Here is a 19,662-nt window from a genome sequence, read left to right on the forward strand (position 1 = left end):
TATATGTAGGAGAAAGCATTGGAAAGGAAGAAAGTATGGTACTTAGGAAATTTCTAACTTGTAGATATCTAAAAAAATGTATTCTTGATAAATTATATTTATTAGATAATTGTTCAAAAGACATAAGGGAACCATCTAAAATTAAATCCAAAAACCGTGAAATACCCTTAGTCTTCCAAATTTGAAAAGCACGATATGTGAAAGAGGGAGGAAAAAATGCGTTACCTAAAATAGGAATCGCTAGCCCAAACTGGTTAAAATCAAAAAATTTTCTGAATTGAAACCAAATACGTAAGGTATATTTAACTATCAGGTTAGAGACCTGTTTGAGGCGTTTCAAATCAAAAGGAAGAGAGGAACCTAAAATAGAGCCAAGTGTATAGCCCTGAACAGATTGTAATTCCATTGCTACCCATTTAGGAATGGATAGTATATCCTGGTCAAGTAACCAAAATTTCATATGTCGAATATTAATTGCCCAATAATAGAATCTAAAGTTAGGTAATGCTAAACCTCCATCTCTCTTAGCTTTCTGTAAATGTATTTTACCCAGTCTCGGGTTTTTATTTTGCCAAATAAATGAAGAAATTTTTGAGTCAACTTTATCAAAAAAAGATTTTGGAACAAAAATCGGTAATGCCTGAAATATATATAAAAATTTTGGCAGAAAAAACATCTTAACTGCATTAATATGACCAAAGTTAAATATAATGGAAACCATTTAGATGAAAGTTGAATAATATGGTCAATTAAGGGTAAAAAATTAATCTTAAGCAAATCTTTGTGTTTACAAGTAATTTTAATCCCAAGATATGAAAAATAATTATTAATCAATTTAAACAGAAAGTTATAATATAAGGGAAGTTGTTTATTAATCAGGAAAAGTTCACTCTTACTAAGGATTAATTTATAACCTGAAAAAAGACTAAATTGTGCTAATAAATCTAAAACAGCAGGGATGGATTTTTGAGGATTGGAAATATATAAAAGTAAGTCATCAGCATAGAGTGATATCTTATGGGATTTTAAGCCCAGAGTTATCCCAGTAATGTTTGGAGATTCTCGAATGGCAATTGCAAGAGGTTCTAATGCAATATCAAATAATAAAGGACTAAGAGGACAACCTTGTCGAGTACCTCGAAAAAGAGGGAAAAAAGGTGAGCTTAAAGAGTTAGTACGGACCGAGGCCACAGTAGAATGATATAACAGTTTGATCCAGGATATAAATTTCTAGCTAAAATTAAACATTTCAAGCACCTTAAATAAGTAAGGCCATTCTACTCTATCAAAAGCTTTCTCAGCATCTAAAGAGATAACACACTCAGGAACATTTTGTGAGGGGGTATAAACAATATTTTACAGTGTGCGAATGTTATAAAAAGAGTAACGACCTTTAATAAAACCCTCCTCTTTGCGGGTTGACTTTAGGGTTTATGGAGTCTATTATTAATTTTGTCTCCTGGAATACTAATTGTCTTAACCATCCTATTAAAAGGAAAAAAGTTTTTAAAGTGTTCCGGAGACTTAAAGCACAAATTCTATTTTTACAAGAGACCCATGTGTGGAGGGGGGACAGACTACGTTTTTTTTAATTCTGGAAGGAAGAACAGTTTCATTCGAACTCTAACGCTAAGATTCGAGGTGTCTCTATTTTTATAGACTCCTCAGTTATTTTTATACAACATGATATTATCTCTGATCCGAATGGTAGATTTCTACTGGTTAGTGGTCTACTATTTAATAAAAAGGTAGTTTTGGTTAATGTTTATGCTCCCAATATGGACTGTCTGGAATTTTATAAATCATTATTCAATCAGTTCCCGAATTTGAATGAGTTTTCATTGATCTGGGGCGGAGATCTTAATACCTGTTTATCTCCAGCTTTGGACCGTTCGGCTCCTCTACAGACCTTACCTAATAAATCTGCAACTTTGATTAATTCATTTCTCTCTGATGCTGGGCCGACGGACATTTGGCGTTTTTTGTATCCTCAGGAAAAAGATTTTTCTTTTTTTTTCCACATGTTCACCATTGCTATTCAAGAATTGATCATTTCTTTATTGACTCTCGTCTTATTTCTTCAGTGATTAAATGTGATTATGACTCTATAACCATTTCAGATCATGCTCCACTTAAGCTTTCTATTAAAATTCAGGCCAATACACAAAATAATAGACAATGGCGTTTTAATTCGCTGTTGCTTCAGGACTCGGACTTTGTTAACTTTATGAATGAACAGAGTGATCTTTTTTTTTTTACAATCAACTATACAGAGGATATTTCTGTGAACATTCTTTGGGATACTTTTAAAGCTTATATTCGTGGTCAGATTATCTCGTATTCTGCTGCTTTGAGGAAGAAGCTGAAGCAGGAGGAGTTGGTAATTGTGGACAAGATTAAGGAAATTGATAAGAAATATGTTACAGCTCCCTCTGAGGAGTTATATAAACAAAGAACTGAACTTCAAATGGAACACAGTTTATTACTTTCGTCCTCGATTGTAAACCAATTAAAGAAAACAAGAAGTGAATTTTATGTACACAGTGACAAAATTGGCAAACTGTTGGCTAACCAATTGAAGTCTAATTATGCTAAATCTCAAATTAATCAGATTTATAATCAAAATGATCAACTGATACTTGATCATGCGGGGATTAATCAAATCTTCTTTGATTTTTATTCTTCCTTATATCAATCAGAGTCTTCTCGAGACTCTAAATATATGAATGATTTTTTAGATAACCTAGATTTCCCTGAGATTTCACAGGATATGTCTTCAATGCTAGATACTCCCACTACCATTGATGAGATTAAGAATGTTATTTCCTCTATGAACCTGGGGAAAGCTCCTGGCCCTGATGGGTTTACCGCAGAATTTTATAAATGTTTTGCATCTTCATTAATCCCGTGGTTCTGTAGGGTTTTCGAGGCTTCATTAAAACTGGGTAAACTTCCCGAATCTTTCAATAGAGCGTCAATCTCTCTAATATTAAAGAAGGATAAAGATCCTGCTCAATGTGCATCTTATAGACCAATATCTTTATTAAATGTTGATTCAAAAAATTTTTCTAAATTATTAGCAAACAGATTAGAAAAAGTACTTCCTTTTATTATTTCGGAAGACCAAACGGGTTTTATTAAAGGTCGTCATTGTATTTGTTAAGCAGGGGCCGTGCACAATCCTGATTTGATGGAGACAGACGTGAAAAGCACAGAGAAACATCTGGAGAAACTTCTGAAATGCCCGCTTTGCTGCCGCTGCTACTGTGCGATCGAGAATCTCCGGAGGGGAAGGCCCTGAATCCTCGGCTTTGCCTATTGCCGGGGCCGGGGTCGAAGCGCTCAGCAAAAAAGGTGCTTGGTGTCGGAGGCTCGAAATTTTCGGACGGACTCAAGAGTCGGCTGCGGTCGGGTGCTTCCAGGGTGCTGCATTGGCAAGTTTGCGGCGCTGGAGGTTCATGGCAGGGAGAGTTTCTCCCTTCTACCATCTGCGTGAGATAATGGGACTTCCAAGAGATTTTGAGACTTTTTTTTTAAACCGTGCCCATGGTCTGTTCTTTATCAAATTATGGTATTGCTTTGTACTGTTGTAACTATATGTTATAATTATGTGGTTTTTGTCAGTTTTTTTAGTCTTGGTTTGTCTTGTGTTTCTGTAATATCATTCTGGAGGAACATTGTATCATTTCTTAATGCATGCATTACTAAATGACAATAAAAGAGGACTGCTTGTCCTCATAATCTAATCTAATCTAATATACTGGCTTTGGAGGCAGTGCAGAGGAGGTTCACCAGGTTGATACCAGGGATGAAGGGGTTAACCTATGAGGAGAGATTGAGTCTCCTGGGACTATACTCTCTGGAGTTCAGAAGAATGAGAGGGGATCTTATAAAAGCATACAAATTTTTGAAAGGGATAGATAAGATAGAAGTAGGAAAGTTGTTTCCATTAGTAGGTGAGACTAGAACTAGGGGACATAGCCTCAAGATTCAGAGGAGAAGATCTAGGACGGAGATGAGGAGAAACTGCTTTTCCCAGAGAGTGGTAAATCTGTGGAATTCTCTGCCCAGGGAAGCAGCTGAGGCTTCCTCACTAAATATATTTAAGAAACAGATAGGTTTTTACATAGTTAGGGAATTAAGGGTTAGGTGAAAAGGCAGGTAGATGGAGCTGAGTTTACAGACAGATCAGCCATGATCTTATTGAATGGCAGGGCCGGCTTGATGGGCCAGGTGGCTTACTCCTGATCCGATTTCTTATGTTCTTATGTTCTGGTGGGGGATGGAGGTTCACAGGAACTGGACATCCATAACAAAAATCAGATGCTCGGGGCCAGGGAGCTTAAAATCATTGAAAAGATCAAGAGCGTGTGAAGTGAGACAGATGTAGGTACAAAGGGACTGAACCAGGGGGATAAAACTGAGTCAGGGTGTACAGATTTGAGATCAGTGCGACAGGAACAAGCAGAAATGATGGGTCTACCTGGACAGGTAGGTTTGTGAATCTTGTGTAGGAGGTGCGGGGGGAGGGAACTATGAGGTTGGTAGCAGTAGATAGGAGATCCCCAGGGTTAATAATGTTTGTCCTCCCACTCAATCAAACCCATTAATAAATTTTCCTCTTCCTTTAAAAATATATTCATAAAGCAGCTCACTGGAAAGTGACCTCACTGCTTTGCCCTCTTACCTTACTATTTTGCTCCCTCTTTGCACTGCTTTTATTTTATATTTCTTATTGAAACATAGAGTAGCTTTTATCTCTTCCACTATACAGCTGCCACAAAGCAACAAAATTTACGACATATGTCAGTGATAATAAACTTGATTCTGAATCCGATTCACATCACCCAATGCTTTTCCTGCTGCAAAGTGAAGTTCAACTTGGGCCTCTAGAACACATTGCAGAATTTTACAGACACAAAGGCAGTTTAGCTGTCGGTTTAAGTGCCACAGTGCAAAACCAAGTACCAAAAATAAAAATGTGATGAACGTGCAACACTTCATCACAAACTAGTGAGGAGCATCAACAAAAAACGAGTAAACAAACCATCAACACAGCTTATTTAAATCAGAGAATACTGGCCATCCTAGCTCAAACACAGGGCACACTCAGAGAAGAACATTCATAACGTAAAGAACATTAACCTGTAACAAAGCACATAACACTTAGAAAGCAATAATAAGATGCAAAGTACTGAACCAAAATCTACCATCCTCACCACAGCATGTTCAGAGTAAATACAGCACAAGGCAACAATTGACCAATAACTATGGCAAGATGCAGTGCCAAAAATATCCTCTCTCCTTCAGGGGTGGGGATGGAGAAAAATGGGAAAAGAATGAACAGAATCAAGAGTAATCAGTTCCAGTTTGAGTTTGCAGCAGGAGCTGGAAATGAATCTGAAATTATATGCACTTAAGAGTAGGAATTGTCTACAGTCCCGCTTTTACTTCCACTATATCTACAGTAGGTACATCACTGATGTATGTTTACTGAAATGGGATATAAAAGCAGAAGCTGCTGGAAATACTGAGCAGCTCAGGTAGCACCAATCAGAAAGAAACAGTTAACTTTTCAAGTCAATTACCTTCCATCAAAATTGGGTGTATTTAGTTAAAAAAAAGAAGTTTTAAGTTGACAGAAATTGGGGAGAGGCAGGAAGGTGTCCAATAGGTCAGCAGTCTAGAGAGATGAAATGATGTAAGTGGTGGTGCCGGCTAAAAGAAAGCTATGAAAGCTAGCGCATTACCTAAGCTGTGTCTAAAGCAGGTGTTATTTGGGAGGAGACAGAAGAAATCTGTATATTATAAAAGGGGAGAGGGAAGAAAAATATCATGCATGCAAAGAGTCTGCAGTTGTGCTTAGAAAGAATAGAGATAGTACAGTGGACTCCAAATATAGTACTGACAGTGATTGGCTTGTTCTACACACCAATATAAAAACAGTGCAGTGAGTTTCAGAAAGGAATTTACAGACCAGGCGTTGTGTTCTACACAGAAATATAGAATCTGAATCAGATTAATATAACTGATACATGTCTCGGAATTTGTTGTTTTGCGGCAGCAGTCCAGTGCAATACAATAAAAACTATAAGTTACAATAAGAAATATATTAAAAAATTAATAAGTAGTGTAAAAAGAGCAAAAGTAGTGAGGTAACGTTCATGGGTTGGTTGATTATCAGTTCAGAAATGGCAGGGGGGAGGGGAAAGAAAAGAAACCGTTTCTAAAATGGTGTGTGCATTTCTGTCTTCAGGCTCCTGTCCCTCCTTTCTGATGGTTATAGTAAGAAGACAGATGTCTTAGGTGATGGGGGTCCTTAATGATGGATGGCACATTTTTGAGGCATCACCTTTTGAAGCGCTGCAGAGAGTGAGATCCAGACATAAATATAGATACTGGGCACAAAGTTTGGTACAAGAATGTGGAAGCATGCCGTGAGTTCTAGACAGTTCATAGTGTATCTGAAACTGTAATATGGGAAGTACAATTTTGCACTTAAAATAAGACCTCAGCAGTGATAGCTTAATCAAGAATGTAGATAGTAGTCAGTAGTGTAAGCTCTTCCTGTAGGTTTACTCACCACTCCCCTGTCTCTGTTGTTGAGAAGTAATTTCAGTATTTGAATCTGTAGTTCTTCCACAACTACAAAACAAAACATTGCAGATTATCGGTGATTTCTGCCCACCACAATGTAGTTCTATATTTCACACTAATCCTTCAATTGCATTCTCACAGCATTTCACAACAAACTGCACAACATTAAACTTCTATCAAAAGGGCATCAGCTGACTGATGACATTGTCCATTGTAAGGTACAAGGCCTGACTGTTTCAACTATATACCAGCCAGGGCAAAAATGGGCACAGAAACAGGTATAGAGTGAGCCAGGAAAGGCATCTCATAAATACAAGAGGTTTTACAAATGCTGGAAATCTTGAGGTACACATACAAAACGCTGAAGGAACTCAGCAGGTCAGGCAGAACCACCAGGACTGATGAAGGGTCTCTACCAAAACACTGACTGTTCAATTCTTTCCATAGATGCTGCCTGATCTGCTGAGTTTCTCCAGCATTTCATGCATGTTACTCAGGGAAAAGCCTCTGTGTGACATTCACCCAAATAGAACTTTATCACCATTTTTTTGTAGCAGAATCCTAAAGAAGAAACCATTCCCGAGTTAAAGATCAGACTGATCAGTGGCAGTAGATTTGTATCTTATCAGTTATCAACCTTTGTGAAGCTGTCCATCACCAACAGCCAGTGCAAGCGGCACTGAGGAAAAGCTCCTCATACTCTACATCCCAATAGCATGGATACTGGGATTTCTGTGGGTTATTTCCATCCTCCCTTCCCCCATTCTCCTTCTGATCTTCCTTCAGTCCTCCGCATTTTGCCCCCTTTCCCTCAAATCTTTCACACCACCTCTACAACTCTCCATCACCTACCTTTTTCCCCAATCCCCTCATGGTTTTACCCCACCAGACTCCCTCCCCTATTTGGTTTTGGATCCACCTGCCATTCACTTCTCCATTAATGATTTTCATCATCACCTCCTTGCTTTAAGAGTCCAACACTGGTAGCCCTTTGCATTCTTGCTTATCTCTCTCCAGCAGCTATCTCCTATCTTCACATTCCTCTCCCCACACTTGCTCCCACTGCATCTCAACCTTTTTTCTCTGTCTTTGTCTGCCTCCATCAACACCCACATGTCATGGTCTCCAAACTCCACTCCGCTACCTGGCACAACCTGCCTGTCATCTATAGCACTCCTCAGTTTACCAGCCACCGCTCCTCTTCCCTTCTCCATGCTGGCCATTTCACCTCTCCACCCTCAGTCCTGAGGAAGGGGAATGAAATATCAACAACTCCTTCCCCCCACCACCCAACAGACGCTGCTTAACCTGCAGGGTTCTTCCAGCAGATTGTGTTTAACTCCAGATTCCAGCATCTGCGTTCTCTGGTGCCTCCAGATACCTGACAGATAGCAGGGAGACCTCACTCCCTGTATCTGAATGGTCCATGAGCCCCAAAACACTATTTCATCATTCCTTTATTTCACTCTGTTTATTTAGAAATGTATATCTTTGCACTATACTACTATCACAAAACAACAAATTTCACATTATAATAATCCAGATTCTTATTCTCTCCATATCCAATATAAATGGAACACACTGGAACTGCACTTTACCAATAACCAGTGCCTGACAAACTGAACTTAACCAATCGCCAGTGCCAATGTAACTGTGGTTCACCAACATCCATTGTCACTGGATCTGTGCCTCACCAATATCCAGTGTCATTGGATCTATCCCTCACCAATATCCATTGTCGTTGGATCTATCCCTCACCAATAACCATTGTCGTTGGATCTATCCTTCACCAATCTCCAGTGTCCATGGATCTATCCCTCACCAATCTCCATTGTCGTTGGATCTATCCCTCACCAATATCCTTTGTCGTTGGATCTATCCCTCACCAATCTCCAGTATCCATGGATCTATCCCTCAGCAATATCCATTGTCGTTGGATTTATCCCTCACCAATATCCATTGTTGTTGGATCTATCCCTCACCAATATCCATTGCCGTTGGATCTATCCCTCGTCAATATCCATTGTTGTTGGATCTGTCCCTCATCAATCTCCAGTGTCCATGGATCTGTCCCTCACTAGTATCCAAATTAGGTCCTCAGAGATCTTGACACCCAGGAACTTGAATCTGCTCACTCTCTGCACTTCTGATCCCTCTATGAGGATCAGCATGTGTTCCTTTGTCTTACCCTTCCTGAAATCCACAATCAGCTCTTTCGTCTTACTGATGTTGAATGCCAAGTTGTAACTGTGACTCCACTCCACTAGTTGGCATATCTCACTCCTGTGTACCCTCTCGTCACCATCTGAGATTCTACAAACAATGGTTGTACCATCAGCAAGATTACAGATAGTATTTGAGTTATGCCTAGCCACACACTTATGGGTATATAGAGAGTAAGCAGTGGGCTAAGCATATACTCCTGAGGTGCACCAGTGTTGATCATCAGCGAGGAGGATATGTTATCACCAATCCGCACAGATTGTGGTCTTCTGGTTAGGAAGTCAAGGATCCAATTGCAGAGGGAGGTACAGAGGCCCAGGTTCTGCAACTTCTCAATCAGGATTGTGGAAATCATGGTATTAAATACTGAGCTATAGTCGATGAACAGCATCCTGACATAGGTGTTTGTATTGTCCAGGTGGTCTAAAGCCGTGTGAAGAGCCATGGAGATTGCATCTGCCATTGACCTATCGTGGCGATAGGCAAATTGTAATGGGTCCAGATCCTTGCTAAGGCAGGAGTTCAGTCTAGTCTAGTTGATGGTCATACATGAAACAATAGGTTAAAGGGAAGAGGGGGAATGAGACTGATAGGGAGGCTTTGAGACTAACATTGAGACAATAGTCTGAATGATATCTTTCCATAACCCGAGAAAATATAAATAATATGAAAATGTAGAAGTTGGAAGGGACAGACATTCTGTCAAGGAAATAGGGAAGGCTAATGACAAACATGAGTTTTCAGAGCTGCAACAGCAATCTATAAACCCAACACTCAAGGCCCTACCCGACCAAGATACGAGAGCAGAGGTGAACTGATCAGGAACAGTAAGGCAGTTAACAAATGCTGGAAAGAACATTTTGAAGACCTCAGGATCCCCTGTCCTTGAAGTGAGTGCTCTTAACTCCATCCCAAAGCAACATTCTCAGAGGTGAGAAGCTCCACTCACAAATCATCAGTTACGTCTAGGACAAGGGATGCATACCAGGAAACCTTAGCAAAGGTGTAATCATGATCACCTTCAAGCAAGAAAATATCAGGCTGTTGTAACTAAAGTGAGGTCTCCCTGCTATCTGCCGCAGCAAAGTCATCCCCAGGGTCCTTATAAATCTTCCTGCCTTAGTGGCTGAATAACTACACCATGTGAGTTCTATCCATCGACAGGTTCAGTGGACATGATTTTCATTGAACAACAACTCTTTAGAATATAGGAATCACCACCATGATCTCTTTCAAGCTCACCAAAGCCTTTGAGTCCATGAATCAGGAGAGACTGTAATATTTACAAACAGGTCTACAACTGAACTACTCTCAGTGAAAACTGATACCATACAAGGCTCCGTCATTGCTGCATTGCAACTTAATCTTTTTGCTGCAGTGTTTTGCTTTGCCTCCAATATTCTAGCAGTACTGAAGACAATCTACAGCAACCACCTTCCAAAACCAAGGTTATCCAAACCTCAGTAAATGAGCTGCAAAATGCAGTTAATCCATGCGTTTGTACAGACAGAAAGGCTGAGCTCACAGTCATTGTCACCTCCTGGCTCCAAATGATTTTTGAAAGAACATTATTAATGTCTCCACAATCTCTACCGCTACCTCCTTCAGAACCCAAGAGTGCAGTTCATCTAGTCCGGCTGACTTATGTACGCAGTATGTGAGCTGTACAACCAGAGGGGAGAGGACTCTGGATTTGATGTATGCTAACGTTAAGGATGTATACAGCTCCTCTCCCTTCCCCCCCACTGGGAAGGTCAGATCACATCCTGGTGCATCTAAAACCCTGCTATGTGCCTCTGGTGAAGAGTAAACCTGCAACCTCGAGGACAGTGAGAAAATGGTCGGAGGAGGGTTATGAGGTGCTCCAGGGTTGTGTTGAGGTGACAGACTGGCAGGCACTCCGTGATCCACATGGAGACGATATTGATGGGCTCACAGAGTGCATCACTGATTGCATCAACTTCTGTGTGGACTGCAATGTTCTGACAAGAACTATCCTCTGGTATTCAAATAACAAGCCATGGATGACAAAGGATATTAAGGACATCCTAAACGCTAAAAAGAGGGCATTTAGAGATGGAAATAGGGAGGAGCTGAGGGCAATACAGAGGGACCTGAAAGCCAGGATCAGGGAGGCTAAAGACAGGTACAGGAAGAAGCCTGAGTGGAAACTCAAGCAGAACAACATGAGAGAGGTCTAGAGGGGGATGAGGACCATCACTGGGTTCTGGCAAACTAGCAACAGAGGAGCGGAAGGCAGTGTGGACAGGGCCAATGAACTTAACCTGTTCTTTAACAGATTTGACATTGTGGCCCCTGCCCATCCCTCACATGAGCCATCTGTTGTCGGCCCCCAACCAACACATATTCCATTCTCCCCTCCTACCCCTCCTCACAGTCCCCCACCCTGCTCTCATGACTATACCCCTTCCCCACACGAAACCACCATGGTGAGCTTCACAGCTGAACAGGTGAGAAGACAGTTGAAACGTCTCAACCCCAGCAAGGCTGCAGGACTGGATGGTGTCAGTACCAGGGTGCTTAAAGCCTGTGACCCTCAGCTATGTGGAGTACTTCGCCATGTATTCAACTTGAGCCTGAGGCTCCAGAGGGTTCCTGTACTGTGGAAGACGTCCTGCCTCGTCCCTGTGCCAAAGACGCCACGCCCCAGCGGCCTCAATGACTGCAGACCGGTGGCATTGACCTCCCACATCATGAGGACCCTGGAGAGACTTGTTCTGGAGCTGCTCCGGCCTATGGTCAGGCCACACTTCGATCCCCTCCAGTTTGCCTACCAGCCCTGACTAGGAGTTGAGGATGCCATCGTCTACCTGCTGAAACGTGTCTACGCCCACCTGGACAAGCCAGCGAGCACTGTGAGGGTCATGTTTTTTGACTTCTCCAGTGCGTTCAACACCATCCACCCTGCTCTGCTGGGGGAGAAGCTGACAGCGATGCAGGTGGATGCTTCCCTGGTATCATGGATTCTTGATTAGCTGACTGGCAGACCACAGTACGTGTGCTTGCAACACTGGGTATCCGACAGAGTGATCAGCAGCACTGGGGCTCCACAGGGGACTGTCTTGTCTCCCTTTCTCTTCACCATTTACACCTTGGACTTCAACTACTGCACAGAGTCTTGTCATCTTCAGAAGTTTTCCGATGACTCTGCCATAGTTGGATGCATCAGCAAGGCAGATGAGGCTGAGTACAGGGCTACGGTAGGAAACTTTGTCACATGGCGTGAGCAGAATTATCTGCAGCTTAATGTGAAAAAGACTAAGGAGCTGGTGGTAGACCTGAGGAGAGCTAAGGTTCCGGTGACCCCTGTTTCCATCCGGGGGTCAGGGTAGACATGGTGGAGGGTTACAAATACCTGGGGATACAAATTGACAATAAACTGGACTGGTCAAAGAACACTGAGGCTGTCTGCAAGAAGGGGCAGAGCCGTCTCTATTTCCTGAGGAGAATGAGGTCCTTTAACATCTGCCGGACGATGCTGAGGATGTTCTACGAGTCTGTGGTGGCCAGTGCTATCATGTTTGCTGTTGTGTGCTGGGGCAGCAGGCTGAGGGTAGCAGACACCAACAGAATCAACAAACTCATTCGTAAGGCCAGTGATGTTGTGGGGATGGAACTGGACTCTCTGACGGTGGTGTCTGAAAACAGGATGCTGTCCAAGTTGCATGCCATCTTGGTCAATGTCTCCCATCCACTACATAATGTACTGGGTGGGCACAGGAGTACATTCAGCCAGAGACTCATTCCACCAAGATGCAACACAGAGCGTCATAGGAAGTCATTCCTGCCTGTGGCCATCAATCTTTACAACTCCTCCCTTGGAGGACCAGACACCCTGAGCCAATAGACTGGTCCTGGATTTATTTCATAATTTACTGGCATAAATTACATATTACTATTTAACTATTTATGGTTCTATTACTATTTATTATTTATGGTGCAACTGTAATGAAAACCAATTTCCCCCTGGATCAATAAAGTATGACTATGACTTAGGTCTTACAGCTTTTTGAGCACGTTCTCCCTCGTAATAGTAACTGCACTCACTTCTCTTCCTTCACACCCTTCAACATCTGGCACACTGCTCGTGTCTTCCACAGTGAAGAATAATGCAAAATATTCATTTAGTTCCTCTGCCATCTCCTTGTGCCCCATTATTATTTCTCTGTCCTTTTCTCTAGCCGTCCTACATCCACTCTCGTCTCTCAGAAGTATTTCTCAAGTATTTTTACATGTCTGAAAAAGCTTTTACTATTCACTTTGATATTGTTTAGTAGCTTGCTTTCATATTTCATCTTTTCACTCCTAATGGTTTCTTTAGTTGTTCTCTGTAGGTTTTTAAAAGCTTCTAAAACCTCTATCTTCCTGCTAAATTTTGCTTTGTTGTATGCCCTCTCTTCTGCTTTGACTTCCCTTGTCAGTCATAGTTGTACTATTTTGCCATTTTGAGTATTTCTTCATTTTTGGAACACATCTATCCTGCACCTTCCTCATTTTTCCCAGAAACTCACACCATTGCTGCCCTGCTGTCATCCCTGACCACAGCTCCTTCCAATTTCCTTTGGCCAACTCCTCTCTCATACCACTGTAGTTTCCTTTACTCCACTGAAATACTGCTAAATCAGACTTTACTTTCTCCCTATTTCAAGTTTCATATTGTGATCACTGCCCCCTAAAGGCTCTTTTACCCTAATCACCTCTGGTCCAATACACAACACCCAATCCAGTATAGCTGATCCCCAAAGTAGGCTCAACACCAGCCATCAGAATCCTTCAGCCCGTAAGTGTTTACCTTCAATCCGCTTCTTCAATCGCTGACAACCACGCTCATAAGCTCGTCGTCTCAATCGCTCCTCAGCACTTTCTTCCTTTATCTCCTTGCCCTGAAGTGAAATAAATCCGGCTTCTGTTAAAATGATAAAATTATTTGGAAATTTCTGCTGTCCCCAACTTCTCCCACACATATGCTTGCTCATTTACAAAAAGCATGAAGGTTAAACAAAGGATCCTACCTCTTTATCAAATCTGGTTGGCCACCAGGTAGTGGGAATGAGCTCCTCTAATCCTGCTTCTTCCACTCGAAGAGGGGTTTTAATATAAAAAAACACAACTGATCGAAGCACATCAAATGTAGTTTCAAGTTAAGGATCATTAGGACAACGATTATTACTTAAAAAATTCTCAAACAACCATCTTCCCTATTGTTTACAACAATATCTCCAACTCCAATACCCCAAAATTTTCCTAATTTATTTCACTCATCTAAAGCAGAAAAAAGGGAAAGAACATTGCAGTCTTGTCAGGTTTTTAGAGACAAGGTAGAAAGCACAAGGGCAATCTTTAAAAAGAAAAACACACACAAAAAGAGCACTTGACCTCAGTTCTGCTACTCAGCTAGAACTTACTAGGGAAGCATTTTCCAGTGGGGAATTCATCTGTTGCCGAACATTACATCACAGCAAACAGACAGTGAAGAATGACAAGAGTCTAGAGCATTTCTAAATCCAGAGTAGCCACACAACTGTTTGTCCAACTCCAAAAGACAAAGGAAAGTTATTTAATGTTGTTTACTTGGATTTTCAGAAGGCCTTTGACAAGGTACCACACATGAGACTGCCAAACAAGAATCCATCATATTACTGGAAAAACACTAGAATGGATAGAGAATTGGCGTTTCTAGTTGGCTGCCAGTGTCTAGTGGCATTCCACAGGGGTTGGTGTTAGATCCGCTACTTTTCTCATAGAAGATTAATGATCTGGATGAATAAATTTAAAAACGCAAACAGGAGGAAATCTGCAGATGCTAGAATTTCAAGCACTCCCCCTCCCACTTTCAAATTTCTTACTAGCTCTTCTTTCAGTTAGTCTTGACGAAGGGTCTCGGCCCGAAATGTCGACTGTACCTCTTCCTAGAGATGCTGCCTGGCCTGCTGCGTTCACCAGCAACTTTGATGTGTGCCGGATGAATGAATTGATGGCTTTGTGGTCAAGTTTGTGGATGACATAAAAATAGTTGGCGGGTCAGGTCATGTTGAGGAGGCAGGAAGTCGCAGAAGGACTTGTGTAGATTCAGACAATGAGCAAAGAATTGGCAGATGGAATCCATTGTAGGGAAGTGTATAGTCATGCACTTTGGTAGAAGGAATAAAGGTGTAGACTGTTTTCTAAATTGGAACCAAATTCAGAAATCAGAAATGCAAAGGGACTTGAGAGTCCTAGTGCAGGATTCCTGAAAGGTTAACCTAACAGGCTGAACTAGTAGTAAGGTGCAATGTTAATCTTCATTTCAAAAGGACTAGACTATAAAAACAATGCTGTCATGTTGAGGCTTCATAATTTTATTTACTTTCATTTCTAGATACAGCATGGTAACCAACCCCTCTGACAAGCCAATGATTGGATACAAATGCACACAGAGCAAAGAGTTAAATTGTACCACAGAGGCAAAATTCAAAAGGGCAAAGGTGCTGTATTTAAATGTGCATAGTACTTGGAATAAGATGGACGAACTCCTGGCACAATTAGATATTGACACTGAGTCATGGCTGAAAGAAGGCCATAGTTAGGAGTTTAACCTCAAAGGATATACTTTGGATAGAAAGGACAGGCAGGAAGGAAGGCAGAGGCAATGGTGTGGCTCTGTTGGTAAGAGATGGAATTACATCTTTAGAAAGAGGTGACATAGGGTCAGAGAATGTTGAACCTTTGCGGGTGGAGTTAAGAAACTGCAAGGGTAAAATAAAAGTTATGGGAATCATATATAGGCCTCCAAATAGTAGTCAAGATGTGTGGTTGAGATTGCAAAGGGAGCTGCAAAAGGCATGTAATGAGTAATGATACAATTGTAATGGGGGACTTCAATATGCAAGGGGATTTGGAAAATCATAAGACCATAAGATATAGGAGCAGAAGTAGGCTATTTAGCCCATCAAGTCTGCTCTGCCATTCAATCATGGGCTGATCCAATTCTTCCAGTCCATAGAACTATAGAACACTACAGCACAGAAAACAGGCCATTTGGCCTTTCTAGTCTGTGCTGAAACTTTATTCCACTAGTCCCATTGACCTGCACCCAGTCCATAACCCTCCAGACCTCTCCCATCCATGTATCTATCCAATTTATTCTTAAACCTTAAGAGCGAGCTCGCATTTACCATATCAGATGGCAGCTCGTTTCACACTCCCACCACTCTCTGAGTGAAGAAGTTCCCCCGATGTTCCCCCTAAACCTTTCCCCTTTCACCCTAAAGCCATGTCCTCTCATATTTATCTCTCCTAATCTAAGTGGAAAGAGCCTATTCACATTTACTCTGTCTACACCCCTCATAATTTTGTAAAGCTCTATCAAATCTCCCCCTCATTCTTCTACGCTCCAAGGAATAAAGTCTTAACCTGTTCAATCTTTCCCTGTAACTCAACTCCTGAAGACCCGGCAACATCCTAGTAAATCTCCTCTGCACTCTTTCAATCTTACTGATATCCTTCCTATAGTTAGGTGACCAGAACTGCACACAATACTCCAAATTTGGCTTCACCAATGTCTTATACAACCTCACCATAACATCCCCTCTTATACTCAATACTTTGATTTATGAATACCAGGATGCCAAAAGCCTTCTTTACAACCCTGTCTACCTGTGACACCACTTTCAGGGAATTATGTATCTGAACTCCCAGATCCCCTTGTTCCTCCGCACTCCTCGGTGCCCTACCATTTACTGTTTATGTCGTACCTTGATTTGTCCTTCCAAAATGCAATGCCTCACATTTGTCTGCATTAAATTCCATCTGCTATTTGCTGGCCCATTTTTCCAGTTGGTCCAAAGCCCTCTGCAAGCTTTGAAAGCCTTCCTCGCTGTCCACAACGCCTCCAATCTTAGTGTCATCAGCAAACTTGCAGATCCAATTTACCACATTATCATCTAGATCATTGATATTGACAACAAACAATGGTCTCAACACAGATCCCTGAGGCACACCACTAGTCACAGGCCTCCAGTCTGAGAAGCAATCATCCACTACCACTCTCTGTCTTCTCCCACACAGCCAATTTCAAATCCAGTTTACAACCTCTCCATGGATACCTAGTGTCTGAACCTTCTGAACTAACCTCCCATGTGGGACTTTGTCAAAGGCCTTACTAAAGTCCATTTAGACAGCATCCACAGCCTTTCCTTCATCTACTTTCTTGGTTACCTCCTCGAAAAACTCTACAAGATTCGTTAAACATGATCTACCACTCACAAAGCCATGCTAACTATCCTTAATCAGCCCTTGGCTGTCCAAATACTTGTATATCTGATCTCTCAGAACATCTTCCAATAATTTACCTACTACTGATGCCAGGCTTACCGGCTGGTAATTACCTGGTTTAATTTTGGAGCCTTTTTTAAACAACGGAGCAACACGAGCTACCCTCCAATCCTCCTGCACCACACCCATGGCTAAGGACGTTTTAAATATTTCTGCTGGGGCCCCTGCAATTTCTACACTAGTCTCTCTCAAGGTCCGAGGAAATATCATGTCAGGCCCAGGGGATTTATCTACCTTTATTCGCTGTAAGGCAGCAATCATCTCCTCCTCTTTAATCTCTATATGTTCCATGACACTACTGCTTGTTTCCCTTCCTTCCATATACGATATGCCAATTTCCTGAGTAAATACTGATGCAAAAAAACTGTTTAAGATCTCCCCCATCTCGCGAGGCTCCCCACACTTTGATCTTCTAGGGGACCAATTTTGTCCCTTACTATCCTTTTAATATACTTGTAGAAACCCTTTGGGTTTACCTTCACATTATCTGCCAAAGCAACCTCATGTCTTCTTTTTGCCTTCCTGACTTCCTTCTTTAGTATCTTCTTACATTTTCTATACTCTTCAAGTACCTCATTTGTTCCTTGTTGCCTATACCTGCTATACACCTCCCTCTTTTTCTTAACCAGATTGCCAATATCCCTTGAAAACCAAGGTTCCCTATGCCTGTTAATTTTGCCTTTAATCCTGGCAGGAACATGCAAACTCTGCACTCTCAAAATTTCACCTTTGAATGCCTTCCACTTACTGAACACATCCCTGCCAGAAAACAACTTACCCAATCCACTCTTCCTAGATCCCTTCTCATTTCCACAAAATTGGTCCTTCTCCAATTTAGAACCTCAACTCGAGGACCAGACCTATCCTTATCCATAGTTAACTTGAAACTAATGACATTATGGTCACTGGACCCAAAATGTTCACCTACACATACTTCTGTCATCTGACCTGTCTGGTTTCCTAATAGGAGATCAAGTAGTGCATCCTCTCTCGTTGGTACCTCTATATATTGATTTAGAAAACATTCCTGAATACATTTGACAATCTCCAAGCCATCTAGCTCTTTCACACTGTGGGAGTCCCAGTCAATATGTGGAAAGTTAAAATCTCCTACTATTACAACTTTCTGTTTCTTACATCAGTCTGCTATCTCTCTACAGATTTGCTCCTCCAATTCTGACTACTAGGTGGTCTATAATACAATCTTATTAGCGTGGTCACACCTTTCCCATTCCTCAGCTCCACCCATACGGCCTCTGTAGACAAGCCCTCAGGGCTGTCCTGTCTATACACAGCTGTGATATTTTCCCTGACTAGTAATGCCACTCCTCCCCCTTTCATCCCACCCCCTCTATCACATCTGAAACAACGGAACCCCAGAATATTAAACTGCCAGTCCTGCCCTTCCTGCAACCAAGTCTCACTAATAGCAATAATGTCGTAATCCCACGTGCCAATCCACGCCTTAAACTCATCTGCCTTATCTACAATACTCATTGCATTGAAATAGATGCACTTAAGAACATTTTTATCACATACAAACCTTTGATTTCTGTCTATACATGCAGTCCTCGCATGACCTTTATCCTCCTCCACCTCACTATCTGCTCTAACACTCTGGTTCCCCTCCCCCTGCAAATCTAGTTTAAACCCCCCGGAGCAGCACTAGCAAAACTACCTGCAAGGATGTTAGTCCCCATCCAGTCCAGGTGCAAACCGTCCCATTGGAACAGGTCCCACCTTCCCTGGAAGGAAGCCCAATTGTCCAGAAACATGAAGCCCTCCCTCCTGCACCATCTCCTTAGCCAACTCCTTATCTTCCTATTTCTAGCCTTACTAGCACGTGGCATGGGTAGCAATCCTGAGATCGCAACCCTGGAGGTCCTGTCCTTCAACTTTGCACCTAACTCCCTAAACTCTTTTTGCAGGACCTCCTCCTCCTTCCTATCCACATTATTGGTCCTTACATGGACTACGACATCTGGCTGCTCACCCTCCCTCTTGAGAATACCAAGAACTCGATCCAAGATATCGCGGACCCTGGCACCAGGAGTGCAACAGACCATCCGGGATTCTCGATCTCTCCCACAGAACCTTTTATCTGTTCCCCTAACTATCAAATCCCCTATCACTACTGCTCTCCTCTTTTCCCTCCTTCCTTTCTGAGCTGAGGTCAGTGCCAGAGACGCAATCACTACAACTTGTCCCTGGTATGTCATCCCCACCAACAGTATCTAAAACAGTATACTTATTGTTAATGAGAATGGCCACAGGGGTGCTCGGTTCTTTCTGTCTAATCCCCTTCCCTCTCCTGACAGTCACCTAGCTACCTGTCTCCTGACTTTTAGGGGTGACTGTCTCCCTGAAACTCCTATTTCTGCCTTTGCCTCACAAATGATCCGAAGTTCATCCAGCTCCAGTTCCCTAACTCAGTTTGTCAGGAGCTGCAGCTGGATGCATCTTTTACAGATGTAGTCATCAGGGACAATTGTGCTGACCCTGACTTCC

At 42.0% G+C, this 19,662-nt stretch overlaps 1 protein-coding gene across 1 annotated transcript in view; it reads right to left on the reverse strand.

Annotated features, from left to right (window-relative positions):
* The window catches only part of rnf123 (ring finger protein 123), a 410,214-nt gene that overhangs the window by 287,533 nt on the left and 103,019 nt on the right, over nucleotides 1-19,662 (reverse strand). The window contains exons 15-17 of the mRNA XM_072280728.1: nucleotides 13,854-13,971; nucleotides 13,634-13,724; nucleotides 6,584-6,645 (exon numbers count right to left, since the gene is read on the reverse strand). Of these exons, the coding sequence (XP_072136829.1) occupies nucleotides 6,584-6,645; nucleotides 13,634-13,724; nucleotides 13,854-13,971 (271 nt within the window). The remainder of the gene's footprint in view (nucleotides 1-6,583; nucleotides 6,646-13,633; nucleotides 13,725-13,853; nucleotides 13,972-19,662) is intronic.

Source organism: Mobula birostris, chromosome 16, assembly GCF_030028105.1.
Source record: "Mobula birostris isolate sMobBir1 chromosome 16, sMobBir1.hap1, whole genome shotgun sequence".
NCBI classification, from domain to species: domain Eukaryota; kingdom Metazoa; phylum Chordata; class Chondrichthyes; order Myliobatiformes; family Myliobatidae; genus Mobula; species Mobula birostris.